General features: G+C 47.8%; 1 protein-coding gene across 1 annotated transcript; it reads left to right on the top strand.

Moving 5' to 3' along the window:
* Positions 1-421: 421 nt before the first annotated feature.
* LOC133378399 (uncharacterized) lies at positions 422-6,884 on the top strand. Its single transcript, XM_061613234.1, has 2 exons — positions 422-1,434; positions 5,008-6,884. Exons 1-2 carry the CDS (start codon positions 1,014-1,016, stop codon positions 5,610-5,612), a joined length of 1,026 nt encoding a protein of 341 aa, XP_061469218.1. The 5' UTR covers positions 422-1,013; the 3' UTR covers positions 5,613-6,884.
* The last annotated feature ends 11,662 nt before the right edge of the window (positions 6,885-18,546 follow it).

Genomic DNA, 18,546 nt, shown 5'->3' with positions numbered 1-18,546 from the left:
TGGTGACCTCACCTAAAAAAAATGTGTAGGTGTAGATTTCTGCAGCATATCTCAATGATTACAGAGCCACAGCTTTTCAGAGCTGCCTATTCAATGAGAGTGCTGGGATGGCCCAAAGTGCACTGCTAGGCAACCAGTTTCTGGTTACTCTTGTCACTCACTGTCACAATCTGCTTCAGGAATGTTTGTTGATGTGCAGAATCCCGTTCCGTGCCTGGGACCTACCGGGCAGAGGGACGAGCTTGCGGCCGCTGTCGATGTCCCGGCCGCCATCTTGGATGGGATGCGTGCACACACGGCGCGCTGGCGCGCCGTTGTGTGACGTGGCAGGGAGGCGGGGCGGCTGAAGGCTATTTAAGGCCGCCCCGCCTGCTTCCCGCCATCCAGTTCAAATTTCGGCGGCAATCGGGGCAGCCGCAGCAGCAGCAGCTTCGGCTCGGCGCGGTTTCCTTCAGCGGCAGCTTCGGCCGGGCTCCTTTTGGCGGCAGCTTCGGCGGGGTTCCTTTGGCAGCGATCGCGGCAGCAGCAGCTTCGGCAAGGCGCGGCTTCCTTCAGCGGCAATTTCGGCAGCAGCAGCTTCGGCGGCGGCTTCTCTGCCGGCGCACGTGGGCCTCCGGAGGCTTCCTGTGGCCAGGGTGGCTGGGCGGCAGCGAGCCCCCCCCCCAACCTCATTGAGAGACAGGGAGGCAGTGGCGGCGGGCAACAAGGCCTAGGCGGCGAGGATCCTGGGGCAGTCACGACGAGGCGGCAGCGCAGGATCGGATCCAGCACGGCGAGGACCACAGGCTAGGCGGCCTTTGGCCGGCAACTTTTAAATTTAATTGTTAATTTTAATTAGCGCGGGGGTAGGTGGGGCACGACCCAACCATCAATCCTTGCCACGTGCAGGGCAATTAGGCTACCCTCCAGGATAATTGGGTGCCGGGTGGGGGTATTGATTAAGCAGGCGGGCTCCTTCACAACGCTTTGTAATCACGTCGTTTTGCAAGCGGGGCCCCCTATCTCCCTCTAGTATGCCTAAGAAAGGACAAGGGGGGCCAAAAGGGAAGGGAAAGGCCCCCAGAGCAGGGGGGAGATGCCCACCCCCAGCGGCGGAGGGGGCAAGGAGTGGGGAGGGGCCACCATGGGCGGCCATATTAGCCAGGTTGGAAGCCCTAGAACATGGCTCAAGCCACCCTAATGCACCCCGGGACCAACCTGTGACAGGGAAGAAGAAAGACCCACCACCCAAACGGTCTCGGGGGAAAACACAGCGGCCAGTGAACAGTGCTGATGCAGGGGCTGTTGCTTCCATCTTAGCGCGACTGGATGTGCTGGAGGCCGGGCTCAGGGCTGAGGCGAGGACGCCCAGCATAGAGCCAGGCGCAACTCCCACCCTGCAAGCAGCCCCAACAATGCAGCCCGCACAAGGACCTTCGGCGGAAAGCACACAGGGTGAGTCCTCTATCATGCCACAACAACAAGGACAGCAGCAGTGGAGCTGGGCCCCCTGGGGGTACCCCTACTGGCCCTTTTCCCCACCAGCGGTAACCGAGGGATATGGGCAGGCAGGGACCCCCGCCGGCGGGGGGGAGGTTATGCCACAGCAGCAGCATCCCCTAAGGGAGGCCTGCGAGCAGGTCTGGCACCTCGCCGCTGGGACGGCGACGGAAGGAGGACATCAGCCCGCCCTGTCTGCCAACCCCCCTGCAGAGATATCCGACCCCCTGGGATCAGTCAGAGAGGGGGCCATACCTTTTGGGGAAACGTCTGCCCCACTGGGTTTTCATCTTCTGCCTGCTACGAAGGACAGAATATGGAGGGGAGAGTATGTGGACCTATTCTCGCTCCTGTACAGGGAGCCGGTTGGGAAGGATAAGGATAAAGGAGAACATGCAGAGCCCGATAGGCCCAAGCGCCGACGGGTAGAGCGCTCTTGGGCTAACTGGCTGCCTGCATTCCTTACCTACATGGGGGTGGTAATACAGAGGCAGCCTCACAGGGCCTCGGTACTGATCAAATACCTCGATATCATATACCGGGGCTATTCGGAGTTTCAAGGGACGGCATGGCTGGACTACGACCAGGCGTTCCGTATGAGGGCGGCTTTTGATACATCCCTCCCCTGGGACAAGAAGGAGGCTGACCTGTGGCTGCAATTTATGGCGCATTCTAGACCCATGGCAGGCGATAGGGCGGACAGCGGCCATCTCTTGGCGCGCCAGGCATCAGCAACTGCTTCCCGCGGGCCTGCGGGGCAGGGGGTTCAACCCCGCCTGCTTTGCTGGGAGTTCAGCTCGCGTGGCCTTTGCGGTCGGAGCCCGTGCAGGTTCAGACATGAATGTGCCATATGTGGGGGCCCTCACGCCTGCACTAGCTGCCCCAGGGGCCACCCCTTCAGGGGTGGAAACAGGGATTCGGCTGGCGCAAGGAGGACAGGGGCTGCAGGCGCAGCTCAGGGAAAGGGGCCCCAGCCCAATTAAAATTGCCGAGCTCCGACACTTACTCCACCTTTACCCCCTAGTCCTAGATGCCCAGTTTTTATTAGAAGGCTTCACAGTGGGTTTTCGGATCCCCTATTTAGGTCCCAGGCGACCTTTCATGTCCTGCAACCTTAAGTCAGTGGAAGGCATGGAATCAGTTCTGAGAGAAAAAATTAGGAAGGAAGTAGTAGCCGGCCGGGTTTTGGGCCCCTTTGCTGCACCACCCATCCCCTCACTCAGAGTTTCCCCGTTGGGCCTCGTCCCCAAGAGGGCACCAGGTGAATTTCGCCTGATACACCACCTGTCCTTTCCACAGGGTGAGTCAGTCAATGACTTTATCCCAGCGGAGCTGTGCTCAGTCCGCTACACATCATTCGACTGTGCTGTGCGAATGGTCAGGGACTGCGGGGTTGGGGCCCTTATGGGAAAGTGTGACATCAAGTCTGCTTTCCGCCTCCTCCCGGTCCACCCACAGGACTTCGAGCTGTTGGGCTTGGCTTTTGATGGTGAATATTACGTGGACAGGGCATTGCCTATGGGCTGCTCTATATCATGCTCTGTTTTCGAGCGCTTCAGCTCCTTCTTGGAGTGGGCGGTCAAGAGGCGCGCAGGCTTGCAATCAGTGGTACACTATTTAGATGACTACCTGTTTGCGGGCCCTGCGGACTCAGGCACCTGCAGGGCGTTCATGGCACATTTCGCGGGGCTGGCTGGGGAGCTGGGCGTCCCCCTCGCGGCCGAAAAAACTGAGGGCCCATCCACTGCTATCACGTTTCTGGGCATCGAGATAGATACGGTGGCCCAATGCTGCAGGCTTCCTCAGGACAAGTTGGGGGCCCTCAGGGAGAAGATCTCAGAGGTGGTCAGTTCTAATAAGGTGACATTAGCCACTCTCCAACGGCTGGCAGGCCAGCTGAACTTTGCCTGCAGGGTTGTAGCGCCCGGCCGCGCCTTCCTGCGGCGCGTATATGACGCCATGGCTGGCCTATCACGATCCTACCACCGCACACGGGTGACAGCCGCTCTTAGGGCTGACCTGACAGTGTGGTCCACCTTCTTGCGGAACTTTAATGGGGTCTCCCTATGGAGAAGGGATCGCCTGTTGGAGGCAGAGCTACAGGTGCACTCCGATGCCTCGGGTGCCTTCGGTTTTGGGGTCATTCTGCATGACTCATGGTGCCACGGCAGCTGGCCACAGGGCTGGACACTGGCCGGCCTGACCAGAGACCTGACGTTCTTAGAGTTCTTCCCCATTGTCGTGGCCGTACACCTCTGGCCCGACAAGCTGTGTAATTCCTCAGTCCACTTTTGGTGCGACAACCTCCCCACAGTGCACGTTATTAACACCCTGTCCTCTAGAAACCCCAACGTTATGCTTCTGGTGCGAGCATTCGTGCTCCAATGTCTTCGCTATAATATTCAGTTCCTGGCGCGCCACGTTCCGGGTATTGACAATAGTATTGCTGATGCTCTATCACGGAACCAGATGGAGAAGTTTCGCCAGCTGGCACCGTGGGCAAGGGCTCTGCCGGAGGCGTTCCCCCCAGCGCTATGGGAGATTGGAGGATTGAATCAGAAAGGGCCATAAGCCTTTCTGTGGTGCCCAGCACTTTGGCCAGCTACCAGGGGGCAGGTAGGGATCTATCTAACTTCAGAGAGTCCAGGGGTTACGTCCAGGAGTGGCCCATCCCGGTCGAGCAGCTTATGGAGTTCTGCGTGGAGGGGAAATGGAGAGGCCTTTCAGTCAGGACCATCAAAGGTAAGCTCTCAGGCCTCGCTTTCCTAGCGAAGGCACGGGGCTTTCAGGACTACACGGGTGACTTTAGGGTGCGCCGGATGCTGGAGGGTTGGTCCCGCGAGCGCCCTTGCCCCCCGGATGCCCGCCTCCCCTTTTCCCCAGAGCTATTGTTTGGCCTGCAGGGACAGTGGAAGCACTTGTGTTCTTCCCCTTTCGAGGCCCTGCTATATCATGCTACGGCCCTCACTCTGTTTTTTGGGGCCTTCCGAATTGGGGAGGTGGTGGCAGCTTCCAAGAGGGATAACTCCCTCCGAGCCCTGCTAGTCTCCGACCTCAGCTGGAGGGCAGAGCGGGCCATCCTGCGGCTCAGGCGGTCTAAAATGGACCAGCATGGTAAGGGGCGCCTGGTGGTATTGGCCCCATGCCAGCAGCAAGAACTCTGCCCAGTAACAGCCCTGCGCGGTTTTGTGGCAGCGAGGGGGTCGCAGTCAGGGTACCTATTCATACATAGGAACTCCCAGCCCCTTACCAGATACCAGTTCTGGTCCGTGGCGAAGGCCGCACTGGGGAACTTAGGCGTGGACCCCAGTAAGTTCGGGACACACTCCTTCCGGATAGGTGCGGCCTCCACGGCGGCCCTATTGGGCTTTACTAAAGACAGGCTTCAGGCCGTGGGCGGGTGGTCCTCGGACGCGTACAAGGCCTACGTTAGACCACTTGCTGACACACACGGCGCCAGCGGCTAGACTTTGCCCCCCCCCAGGGCCCCCCCCCCATTGTTACCCAATGTCGTTGTTGTTTCAACAGATCGCTGGACAAGATCGGAGCAGCCACGCATCCTCCTATGTGGCCACAGTATGATGTTCTGGGCAGGCCGCAGGGCGGCGAAGTCTCGCTTCGGCACGCAGCTGGGGCTCAGTCAATGGGCCGCAGTGCGGTGGCTGGGACGTCGGGGGATGCGTTGGGATGGGCTCCTGCCAGCCTTGTTTCAACCGGCTGTGGAAGTGGCAGCGCCCCAGGTGCTGGTGATCCACCTCGGGGGCAACGACTTGGGTCTGTTAAAGGGCAAGGCCCTAATTGAACAGGCATGCGGTGACCTCCGGGCCATTGCACGTCGCTGGCCGGGGGTGCACTTAGTGTGGTCAGACATCCTGCCGCGCAGGAGGTGGAATTGTGCCGGTGACCCACGAGGGATGGACAGGGCACGGAAAAAGGTGAACAGGCAAATTCAGAGGGCCCTTAGGGACTTAGGAGGTTCTGTCATCCACCACCCAGAGGTGGGCCACAACAAGCTTGAGCTGTTTCGGCCTGACGGCGTCCATTTGACGGACAAGGGCAACGACATCTTTCTAAGGGACCTGCAGAAGGGTTTACACCAGATTCTTATCGGGTGTGGGGTAAAGGGGGACTAAGCAGAGGCTTGTCCCCCTTCTGTGGCGAAGAAGTGCGGGGAAAGGTTAAAGGGAAAGGGCAGCTAGGTGACACCTTTAGGCACCTTTGGGGGTGACAGGCGGTCCGGAGGCCTGCAGCTCAGGGCTACACGGCCCGGGGACAGGGTACGGGCCGCCTTTGGGGCCAACGTGCCTCATCCGCTCAGAGTTTCAGGGCTCCGAGGGGCGGTGATGCGGGTTGGACCCCCTACACATCTTCAGGGTGTGGCTGGAGCTGGGGGGCTGGCACAGGGCAGCCCCAGGCTCAGGCAGGGCATGATCGCCCGATAGCTGCTAACAGGCTTTGCCTGGATCTCCAGAACGCCCCGCCCTTAATCTCCCTTCTGCAGGTTCATTATTCAATTGATTCTGTTTAAATAAAGTGGCCCATCATTTACCCAAGCAATGGTGTCTGTGTTTTATTTCGGCAATAGGCCGCAATCCCGTTCCGTGCCTGGGACCTACCGGGCAGAGGGACGAGCTTGCGGCCGCTGTCGATGTCCCGGCCGCCATCTTGGATGGGATGCGTGCACACACGGCGCGCTGGCGCGCCGTCGTGTGACGCGGCAGGGAGGCGGGGCGGCTGAAGGCTATTTAAGGCCGCCCCGCCTGCTTCCCGCCATCCAGTTCAAATTTCGGCGGCACCCGCCCGACCCTCCCTCTGCTGCAGTGTGATCCATTTGGTCGCTACGGGGCCGACTAGGAATTTTTGGCCTGCCTGCCTCGCTTTGCTGGCAGGTTTCTTTTGCCTACTCCACACTGTGGTTGGGGGGAGGGGTCAAGGGTTAGCACGGGTGCCCCTGGGGTCAATAGGCTGATTGGGCTGTTTAGTTTGTATTGTTAACGGTCACTTTGGGATGCAAGCGAAGAAGTGCGGGGAAAGGTTAAAGGGAAAGGGCAGCTAGGTGACACCTTTAGGCACCTTTGGGGGTGACAGGCGGTCCGGAGGCCTGCAGCTCAGGGCTACACGGCCCGGGGACAGGGTACGGGCCGCCTTTGGGGCCAACGTGCCTCATCCGCTCAGAGTTTCAGGGCTCCGAGGGGCGGTGATGCGGGTTGGACCCCCTACACATCTTCAGGGTGTGGCTGGAGCTGGGGGGCTGGCACAGGGCAGCCCCAGGCTCAGGCAGGGCATGATCGCCCGATAGCTGCTAACAGGCTTTGCCTGGATCTCCAGAACGCCCCGCCCTTAATCTCCCTTCTGCAGGTTCATTATTCAATTGATTCTGTTTAAATAAAGTGGCCCATCATTTACCCAAGCAATGGTGTCTGTGTTTTATTTCGGCAATAGGCCGCAAGTGATAGGGATACCGGGAGATGGATACTGGAGGTTGGTTCATTAGGGCAACTGGGACATTGCCACCAACCTCAGTAGTCTGCCCTAAACAAGCCCCCACATACTGTACTTGCCTTCTTATTTACAACCAGTCCAGGGGTTGTCAGCTTCCTCCTCTTCAGTCTTCAAGTGTTGCCCTTGTGGCAGGAACGGTGGAGGCAAAACTAGATTTAGTTGGCTCTGCCTGTCATTGGCTGTGGCTCCATCTACCATTGGCATCCCTGCCTGACCAGTCCCAGTGGGCACCAACCATCAATGACTCCATGTTCCTTACCTTACTTCATCTTGTCCATCACTGCTACCCTTTTCCTGAGCTGTTTTAAGGATTCATGAGATAATAATGGTTAAAGCACTTTGCACACAAATGCTATGGGGTCTTTTAATGCTGTATTCCCTAATTAGGTTTTGGGTGACTTGGGAGGGAGAGGAAAGGGACAAGTGGCATATTAGATGATATCAAAAGCCCATTTTAGGGCCACGTGGGAATGATCTATGTTAACTGCCTGTCACAACAGACCTTTATATATGTGGGATTTATTTGCTGCCCTGGGATCCTGCTGGGAGGAAGGGCGGGATATAAACCAAATAATAAATAAAATAAATAATTTATACGTTCTTTACAGAACCATCATTCATTTTAAAGAGTGTAGCTGGTTGCTTAGTGAGTGACCACAGTACACTTGCCTCTACCCTATTGCTAGAGCAGCAGAATAAGGTAACCTGGGACAATGTAGCAATGAAAATTCAGGTGATGGGCAGGGAAGAAATTCAAAGAGCAGAATGAGGTGGGGCACTAAATCAGGGCAAAATGTTGTTAATGGTCTTAAAACCAGGTGAAAGAACATAAGAGGAATCCTGCTGGATCTGGCCAATGGCCCATCTAGTGCAGCATTCTGTTCTCACAGTGGCCAACCAAATGCCTATGGGAAGCCTGAAAGCAGAACGTGAGTGCAACAGGATTCTACCCACTTCCCAGCAACTGGTATTCAGACATGTTGGCTATGTTCTCTGGCAGTGGATGTAGAAGAGTATCATGGGCAGGAGCTACTGATAGCCTTATCCTCCAAGAATATTCTAGCAAATATTACCATTCATGCATGCATGCACAAAAATAGTTTCCCCTTGCCCAGGGACATACCACAGGAGGATGTTTATGCAGTTAAAGATAATTAATTTAAATTGATATGTACTAGCTTTGTATTATCTTTACCAACGACCCTCCGTGGCGCAGAATGGAAAGCGGTGGTAACGCAGCTGAAGCTCTGCTCACGGCCGGAATTCGATTCCAACGGAAGGAGGAAGTCGAATCTCCGGTAAAAGGGGTCGAGGTCCACTCAGCCTTCCATCCATCCGTGGTCGGTAAAATGAGTACCCGGCATATGCTGGGCGGAAAAGAAAGGCCGGGGAAGGAACTGGCAATCCCACCCCATATATACGGTCTGCCTAGTAAATGTCGCAAGACGTCACCCTAAGAGTCGGAAACGACTCGCACTATAAGTGCGGGGACACCTTTACCTTTTATTATCTTTGCCAGCCTTTGGAATATTTAATGGATCAAATGAACACAGGTAGATGTTGGAGTGGAGAGCAACGTAAGAACATAAGACGAGCCTGCTGGATCAGGCCAATGGCCCATCTAGTCAAGTATCCTATTTTCACAATGGTTAATCAGATGGCTATGGGAAGCCCACAAACAGGATCTGAGCCAACAGCACTCTCCCCTCCTGCAGTTTCTAGTAACTGCTATTCAAAAGCATACTACCTCCAATCATGAAGTCAGAGCGTAACCATCATGGCTAATCACCACTGATAGCCTTATCCTCCATGTATTTGTCTAATCCTCTTGTAAAGCCAGCCAAGTTGGTGGCCATCATTGCCTTCAGTGAGGAGGGGCTGAAACTGGAATTTGCTTCCTGATCTCACACACGTTCAGAGGAAATTAGTTCACATGGAATTGCAAATAATTTCATGCTTCTTCAAGACGGCCTTGAAAACAATGGGACCTAGAAACAAAAATTTGTCGGCAGTCAGGCTCCCCACCAGCCTATCCAATCTGAAGAAGGATGTTGAGTCATGTTGAAGAACTTGGACATGTTTGGGCTTCCACCAAGGATATCCCCTAGGATTGTAAACTAAATATTATAATAAATAAATAGCTTACTTATTTATTTTATAAAAATATTTATATACTGCCAACTCATACAAAATATCAACTCAGTGTACAACAATTTATACAACAAAGCATTCCATAAAAATAATATAAAATAATCATAGGCATAAATCTGTCAGCATAAAAAGGTCCTCAAGAAATGCCTGAAAGGCAATAGTAAGGAAGTCCACTATAATTTTTACTGGTGCTGGAAAGGTATTCCATAGCATGGGACCAGTCAGGCTAAATGCCTGACTTCTAGTTGAAGCCAGTTGGGCCTCTATAGCACAAGGGACAAATAATAACATTTCTCTGGCTTATTGCAGTGATCGAGCTTTGTATGTCAGCACAAGAGCCTTGAACCTGGCCCAGTAGCATACAGGCAGCCAGTGCAGATGTTTTAACAGTGGTGTTAAATGCTGTCAGCCATTTGTTCCCGTCAGCAGTCTAGCCGCTGCATTCTACATTAGCTGGAACATCTGGACCAGGCTGAAGGGCAGTCACTCACTGAATACAAAGCAGTAATCCAGTGTTACCAATGCATGGACTTCAGTGGCTTAGTTTCAAGTGCTTAGATAGTAGGCAACATCCCATCTCAACCACCATGTTTGACTACTGGGATCAACTGGCATGATCAACAGGGGGTTGGACTTTATGGCCTTATAGGCCCCTTCCAACTCTACTGTTCTATGATTCTATGATCCAATCAACATTAAGCAATTTATGTCAAACTGATTTCAGCAGGAGAATTTAAGCATATGCTTAACTCTCCAATTGAAATTAGTAATGGACACATTTCCCATGGCTTGCAACCAGATGGGCTTGCAAATAAGCTAAGCCATTTGTCCCCCCCCAATCAGAAAAGAGTTCAATTTCATTTCAAACCAATCAAATTTGGAAAGAGCCTGCCTCACATCACTGTAAGCCTCCTCTCTTCCACTCGCCTACCTTTTCCTCCCACTCAACAGATAGAACAGTGGTGGTACTCTGGCAGTAGGAACAAGCTACGGTAAATGGGAAGGTGGAAGATCTCTCTCCACTCCCTTCTCCAGTTGCAGTGGCACTCTGGTGGTGACCAAGCTCTGACAGCAGGGAATGGAAATGGGAAGAGGTCCACAAGTATTCCCTGAGGAACTTTGCTTCTATTGCAAGTAAAAAGGTAAAGGTGTCCCCACACTTATAGTGCGTGTCATTTCCGACTCTTAGGGTGACGTCTTGCGACATTTACAAGGTAGACCGTATATATGGGGTGGGATTGCCAGTTCCCCGGATTTTCTTTACCCCCCAGCGTATGCCAGGTACTCATTTTACCGACCACGGATGGATGGAAGGCTGAGTGTACCTCGACCCCTTTTTACCGGAGATTCAACTTCCTCCTTTCGTTGGAATCAAACTCCGGCCGTGAGCAGAGCTTTGGCTGCATTACCGACACTTACCACTCTGCACCACAGAGGATCATTCTATTGCAAGTAACCCTTAAATAAACTGCATTTCTCAGGGACTACTTGTGGCCTTCTTCCCTTTCCTCTTTCTAATTAAAATCTGAGTCATGGAAGAATTTGGGGGCAGGAATGTGGTGATGGGGGAACATGGGAGAACAGGAACAAAGGCATTACCTGTGGGAGTGCCAGGGTTATGATGGAGTTTACTTGCTCTAGCAAGTGAATGTGGTGATAAGAAGACTTTCACTTTTTCCTGTTGCACTGTCCTGGGCTCCTATTGGGAGTAAGGGCAGGATATAAATTTAATAAATCAATAATAAATATTTGTGACAGTTTAGTACAGAGGAATTTGAGAATGAGGACAATAATCAAAATAATCAAATAAGCAGAAGCTGAAAACATCTTTTCTTTGATGGGAGTTCATGCTAGCAGTTTAAATGGTAACACTTCTTTGCAAGATGGTATGCATTTCTTTTTCTTTTCTTTTCTTTTTTACGATAATTTTTATTCAAATTTTCATAAAACATACAAAACAAAATCATAAAACATTCAAAGACAAAAAACAAAACAAAACAAAAATGATTAAACAAAAAAATAAAATGTTGACTTCCCATTTGTCGCAGATCAAATCAGTTATAGGTCTACAATATATAACAATCCTGTCTCTTAAATTATATTATAAAATCACTTTCCTCCAGTAGTTATCTTAATTAATCATCAAATCTCATAAACATTACTTTATTCTTTCCACAAAAAGTCAAAGAGAGGTTTCAATTCTTTAAGAAATATATCTATCAATTTTTCTCCAAATGAACATGTCGATTAATCCATCTCGTTAATAATAATACTAATCTTATTGTCATAACCATAGTCCAAATAAACATATCGATTAATCCATCTCATCAAAATCTGTTAGGTCCAATAATTTCAATAGCCATTATTCCATTATCCATATTAATTCCATCTTCCATCTTCAATAGTCCTGTTAAGTCCAGTAATTTCAGTGTCCAATCTTCCATTATCAGTATTCCATAATAATCTTGCTGTCATAGCCATAGTCATATAATAAGAGTCTGATGGGAATTTCCTCTATCCCAAATATTTTCTTGCCATCAATTCTGAATAAGTTGCTGAAATATTGTTGTAAAGTCATATCTCTGTTCTTCTTTTTTACAAAATGCACTGGCTCATCTCTTGAGAGTTTTTCCATTGTCACATGGCTGCAGTTAATTCCATAGATTTTCTCTATATCAAGCTCCATCACGTCATTCCAGTCCAGAAGATTATCCAAGCCATTGATAACTTTATCTCTAATATCTTCATTAATTTCTTCAGAGATAACGTTAAATTCCAAACAGTAGATTTTATTTCTAATATCCATAAACTCCAGATCTTTTTCCAATTCCACATTTGTTCCAATCTCCAGGGCTTGTATCTTCCCTTTATTTTTTCTTTTCTCATCTCTGATCTCATTCTCCTCTCTCACAGGATCCCCTATTTCTTTAAGCTCCTGCGTCATTTTGCTCAGTTCAATTTTCAGCTCCTTACTGCCCTGTCGCAGGGTTTGTTTCGTTATCTCAATCTCATCCATTATTTTCTGAAACATAATTACTTCCAGATTCTCAGCCACTTTCTTGATTGCCATTTTTAAAACCACGAAAACAAAACAAAACAAAAATAAAGAAGAACCACTTCTTATTTCATCAACAATTGGGTTAATATTCCAAGCTTGATGACATCACAGTATAAACAGAGCAGCCTGCCTTATCTCTCTATGTTCAAGAATACAAAACAAATTTAGTTCCCAGCATCAAAACAGTTAGTGGCGTCATGAAGAAGCAGATTCGTCAAAATAAAATAGACCAAAAAGAGAATAGTCCCAGACAATATAATGTTCCTCGGAATAGAAATCCCTCTTCTGTTTATATCTTTAGAATGCACTTCCAGGACAGCTTTTTGCAATAGAAACAGAGATAAGCTGTTAAGATGGTATGCATTTCTAATTGTAAGCTAAAGATTTCATTTCAGCTGGCTGAAGACAATTTGTCAGAGCCCAGTGTGTTCTAAAGTTGAATTTATTCTGTAACCATCTGTTCTATGGCTGTCAGTAATCAATTATATATTGTGCTACTTACTGTTGTTCTTTGGGGGAAGTCTGTGTATAGCTGAATACAGCTGCTTGCACTTTTAGACTCTCCATGAAGTGTGTTATAGGGCCATCATGATGAGTTTCTGCACTTCAGAATTTACCACTACACCACTGTTTGGGGCTCATTATGGTTGCCTTGCCTTTGAGATGAGCATTTTGAGCACCCGAGATGAGTCCGGACATATCAGTTTCACCAACAACATTACATTAAATCAATGGGACTTCAAAGTGCTTAACTTTGAGGTTCTCCAGACGACCTGTTTATCAAGCATTCATCCTGATTTGCTTGCACAAAGCTTACACAGTAGTTAGGTTATGATCTGGTCTTTATTGAGCATGCATGCTGATTTGTTCATGGGGCAGTTATACAACATTGATTTGCTTATGGGATGTTTACTCATCTTCCCATTAATCATTTGTATGTTGCATACTTTTCAATGCATTTCCTGATCACTGTCCTTACTGCAAAAAATCTGTCATTTTAAAAGTAGATTTGTTGCACTAGGATGACAGATCACTTTAATCCACTTTAATTGTGCAAACCTCATTTTCTGGTATGCACTTGAATGCCTTCCGCAAAATAGTAACAGTCTGGAGGCATCTTTGGAGAGAATTCCAGGTTTAAGACAAGGAAGTTCAACTGGAATTTCAGGTGGTAGATTTTGATGTTCCTCTAGCACATTGGACTTATACTAGACAACTCCGTTTGCAGAGAGCAGCATTCAGTCATGTGAGCCTCCAACTGAAGCGATCCAGCCCAGATCACATGTTTACCATCTCAATGAGAACTAGGCCAGTAAAGATTATGAACTCAGTCACTTTCTTGAGTTATGTGACAAGAGAAGCTCAGTGCACAACTTGCAACTCTCTGACCTAAGAAACATATTTCCTTTTTGGTACATTTTGGTTTAGTCTTTGATCCTGAACTATATAACACCAAGATCAAATTCAAAGCCATTGGATTATATTCTTTTTCACAAAACCCATAGCACTAATTTTTATTAGAAGTGTTTTGCTTTCCAAGAGGGCATTGTAACCTCTTTCTTTCTACGTACATTTTCAGTTTTGATGGATATCTGTAATAAATGATCTCATGTAATGTAATCTGACTAATATGGCTAATAGCATTCAAACTGCATGACTAATCACATACCAAGCATTATTATTATTATTTAAATAGTTACAGTGAAGGATTGGTATTCAATATAATTTGGACAGCAAACCTTGGCCATGCAACAAATTATTTTGGTCTCTTATTTCCCATTGCAACCAGCACCATGGATTTTAGGAGCTGGAAAAGTCCTGTTTGGGCATCATCCATGAATAAGTACTAACTCAGCAACAGGAAGCTGAGTCAATAAAGTACAATCTACAATAAGGGACCTTGTGTGACAGCACACAAATAAAAGAAAGACCTACAAATACGAAAATATACTATATTGTACTCAAGAAACATACTGTATGAAAGGGAATAATAATCAATTAAGGACAATAAGCAATATACAGTGGAACAACTGGTTATGAATTTGTTTCAATTAATGAGACTTTTTCAGTTATGCCCGAGTGACCTGAGGTCCTTCAGGAAAGTATTTTCAACAAATGTCTTTGGGGAATGTATCCAGTTCTTCATATGCATCAGCAGCTGATAAAAAATCTTTTGCTGGAGCAGCTTCCTTTCTTGTTAATAGGCTGTTCACTCAGATGCAAAGAGGATTTTTGAGCCTGGGACTTTCTGCATGTAAAGCAGATGTTCTGCCATTGAGCACTGCCCTTCTGTAAATTCACATTCATGAATGTAAAAAATCAGTACTTTTTTTTAATGGAAAATAAGAGGTAGAACAAGCAGTCATTTGTGGCTGGAGCAGGTAAAAGAAAGGCAAGACACAAGTATGTGAAGTTGAAGTCAGGCAACATTTTATTCAGTACAGATCTCAGCAAAGGGTAAACACTATGAGGGAACAACCTCATAGGTTACAGTCAACCAAACTGTAACTGAACCAATCTTGGGCAAGCCACTCTGTTTGGGATAAGGTCATGACCTGATCATAATACTCATCTAATACGGAGGCTGCAACCCTACCTTCCTATCCATCTGATCCCACGGGTGATACATGCCCTGGTCTCCTCCCGCTTAGACTACTGTAATGCGCTCTACGTGGGGTTACCCTTGAAAATGGTCCGGAAATTACAGCTGGTACAGAATGCGGCGGCACATTTGATTAAGAACAGCCGTCGCCGTGATCATATTACTCCAGTGTTAGTAGATCTACACTGGCTGCCAGTTGTTTACCGGGCCCAATTCAAGGTGTTGGTGTTGACCTATAAAGCCCTATACGGTTTCGGCCCAGTTTATCTGAAGGAGCGCCTCCAGCATCACCAATTATGCCGCCCGACGAGATCAGCCATACAAGACCTTCTCTCGGTCCCACCAGTTAAAATAGCTAGGCTGGTGCGGACCAGAGAGAGAGCATTTTTGATTGTGGCCCCTACCCTCTGGAATTCCCTTCCTTTCGGTCTCCGCCATGCCCCCTCCTTGATAGGTTTCCGCCGGGCCTTGAAGACCTGGCTGTTCAGGCAGGCCTACGGGATCTCTGGGGTGGATTAGCTTTTAATGCTGCTATTAACTGGAGAGTGATGTTTAGATTAATTATTGATTGTGGTCCTCATTGGTTTTATATTGTATTTTACTGTGTTATGTACGTCGCCTAGAGTGGCCGTTAATTTGGCCAGATAGGCGACTCATAAATAATTTTTTTTAATTTTATTTTATTATTATAACCCCATACCTAAGCCCCACCGTTAAGCTGCACAGGGAAACTTCCCGGCCCCACTCCCAGCCCAGAATTACACAACTCCTGGTGGATGAGACCAGCCTCCCCCAAAGATGTTTCATATTCAGACCCACGGATTGCACAACCTGGAGGTGCTAGCCTCCAAAATTGTCTCTTACCTCCAAAGGCACCTAAGGGTGCTCACCTGGTAACCTTTCTATCTCCTGCACTTGCCTGCCCAGATGTGACTGAATTAAGCTATTTAGACACATCCATGTATTTAGACACATCCTACTCAATTACCACCCCACCCCCACAGCATGTAGTACAGACTAAGAACATAAGAAGAGCCTGCTGGATTAGGCCAATGTCTTATCTAATCCATCATCTTGTTCTTATAGTGGCCAACCAGATGCCTATGAGAAGCTCGCAAACAGAACCTGGGTGCAAGAGCACTCTCCCCTCCTGTGATTTCCAGCAACTGATATTCAGAAGCATACTGCCTCCAAGCATGTGATCAGAGTATAGCCATCATGGCTCGTAACCAACCGGCCTTATCCTCCATGGTTCTGTCAAATTCTTTTTTAAAGCCATCCAAGTTGGTGGCCATCACTGCCTTCTGTGGGAGCTCATGCCATAGCTTAACTATGAGCTGTGTGAAGAAGCAATTCCTTTTGTTTGTCCTGAATCTTCCAACATGCAGCTTCATTGGGTGTCCACAAGTTTTAGTATTATGAGAGAGGGAGAAAACCTTTTATCTATCACTTTTTTCTATGCCATGCATAATTTTATACACCTCTATTGTGTAACCTCTTACCTTTTCTCTAAACTAAAAAGCCCTAAATGCTACAATATTTCCTCATAGGGGAGTCACTCTGTCCCCTTGACCATTTTTGCCTTTTTCCAACTCTACAATATCTGGGCAAAGAAACCTACCTGCATGAGCTAATTTGCAGACAAGCAAAACAGTTCCTACTCAGCCCCACAGTGACTATCATCTGGCTGCACTGCAGCTTAGGGTGGGCCAGGTGAGTGCTGGAGAATAAAGGAGGAGAGGTGGAGGCATGCATGGCCTTAAATAACCCTCAAAGGCACACCCCCACACCACCTGGAGCATGAAAAATGCACATCAGGCCACACATACCTCCTGCCTCCCACCCAACCACAAAAGATGCTCCCAGTTGGCAGCTTCACCCTGACTTTCAAAGCAGTTTAGTAAAGAATAACAAATGATAGTTCAACCCATACCTACCATGCCTGACTCCCCTCTTTAACAGCTATCCTAATTCCCTGGGATTTTAGCATTTTGGAAAGGGGGCAACATGTGCGCCCTTAGTTGCTGGATCTGTGAGGTGAACTTCATGTGCAAAACTAAGTTATGCACACCATCCCCTATACAGCTGGGAATTTATGCACAGAAACCTGCTTATGTGAATGTAGTGCCCCTGCTATACCTGGGCAATAGGGCAGAAAGGATCTCTCATGTTAAGATAATATATGGGCCCAACTGATATTGATTTTTTTAAAATGTTATGTTTAGCACCTGCATATTCTAATCTTATCTGATTAGCATATCTGAGTATATTCTTATTATCTATTGTAAACTTTTTGAATGTTCAAAATGGGCTTTGCAACATCTAATTGATAACATGCCAGTGAGGGTCATTGTAGCTTTGTATTTCACAGTTTAAGAAAGTGGAACAGAAAGGGTAGCAAAGATTGTCTAGTTCAATTTACACCTGGGTTGTGGTTTCAGTTTTTCATGCAAGAGCTGGATCTCTTTCAGTACCTGCTTCTGTCCTTACTGCGTAGGGTGGCCCTATGCTCTGTGGTAGGTTCTGTTTAAATCAGAGATGGGGAACCTGTTGCTGGGGATGATGGGAGCTGTAGTGCACCAACATCTGGAGGGCCACTGGTTCCCCATCCTGGGAAAATATGACCGGTAAAACTATGTTTTTTAACCTCAAAGGCACTGGAACAAAGAGCAAACAGACAAAATTTAAATAGGTTGGGTTTGTTCAATTAATTGGTAAGTTAAATTTATCTATAAGCCTTTTAAATCAACTGAATAGGGATCCCTGATTAATCCATGACCATTTAATTATTATTTTTTAAAAAATTAGGTGCTTACATAAACTGCACTTGGTGGACACCATCTTTGAAAAGGCATCTCACTTTCCCTGACACACAGGAGGGAGTTTCTCATCCCTGATGGCTCCTGCTATTATCACATATGTATCCACCACATAAATATTCAACATGCTTTTTTTCCCTTTAAAGAATGTTTTAGTCATATGCACACTTATGCAGATTTAATAAACTAATCTATTAAAACTCATTTGATTACTCAACTAAGATTTCTTTAATTGGGTGACAGCCCTAATTCCCCCCAACGCACACACACAATAATGGTGATCACTGTGCTGACAACCTCAGTAAAAAAAGAAGTAAAATCATGGTGGACAGCATACATTCAAGATGAGTAACCAATTGTGCAATGCACCATGGAAAATTTTGCAACATACTTGAAGAGCCTGCTGTACAACATTGCAAGTAATTCACATTCCCAATGAAAGGCAAAAGAAAAATGTGGGAAAATACATTCCAAAAAGTTCTGTCTGAGTGTAGCATAAATCATAAACTGATTCAGTCGGAGCTAAGAGGTATTTTATGCTGCATCTGTGGTTTTATCTCAAGGTCTCATTTATAAATTTTGAATCAGATGAAGTCTGGTTAATGTCTCCTCATGAGGATTCTGGAATAACATGAACAGAATTGATCTCATTAGTTCATTCATTAACCAGAAGTGAAGAAACAAGTGCAACAGTGGACTGGTCTCCAAATGCAGGATGAAGAAACAGACATAGGGTACTTCCAGACTGGACCTCCTAGCACTATTCAATTATTGCTGCTGTGATGTAAACTACAAGTGAACCACTATGTTCTGTCCACACTATGGGTGTGACATAGCCATTCACTAAAGAGTCAATTCACTAAAGAAGTCAATTCACTAAAGAAGCCATTTCAAATCACTTCCCCCTCTTTAGTATCTGCATTGGATAGCATGGG

The sequence above is a fragment of the Rhineura floridana genome, chromosome 2 (genome assembly GCF_030035675.1).
Source record: "Rhineura floridana isolate rRhiFlo1 chromosome 2, rRhiFlo1.hap2, whole genome shotgun sequence".
NCBI lineage: Eukaryota > Metazoa > Chordata > Lepidosauria > Squamata > Rhineuridae > Rhineura > Rhineura floridana.
Note: the sequence above shows the minus strand (reverse complement) of the source record. Positions and strands in the feature narration are given on the sequence as shown.

Bases quoted from the DNA above. Each gene is read 5' to 3' on its own strand.
- LOC133378399 (XM_061613234.1), top strand. From the start codon at position 1,014: ATGCCTAAGAAAGGACAAGGGGGGCCAAAAGGGAAGGGAAAGGCCCCC. The intron at 1,435-5,007 runs GTGAGTCCTCTA...TTGTTTCAACAG, and splicing joins TTCGGCGGAAAGCACACAGG to ATCGCTGGACAAGATCGGAG.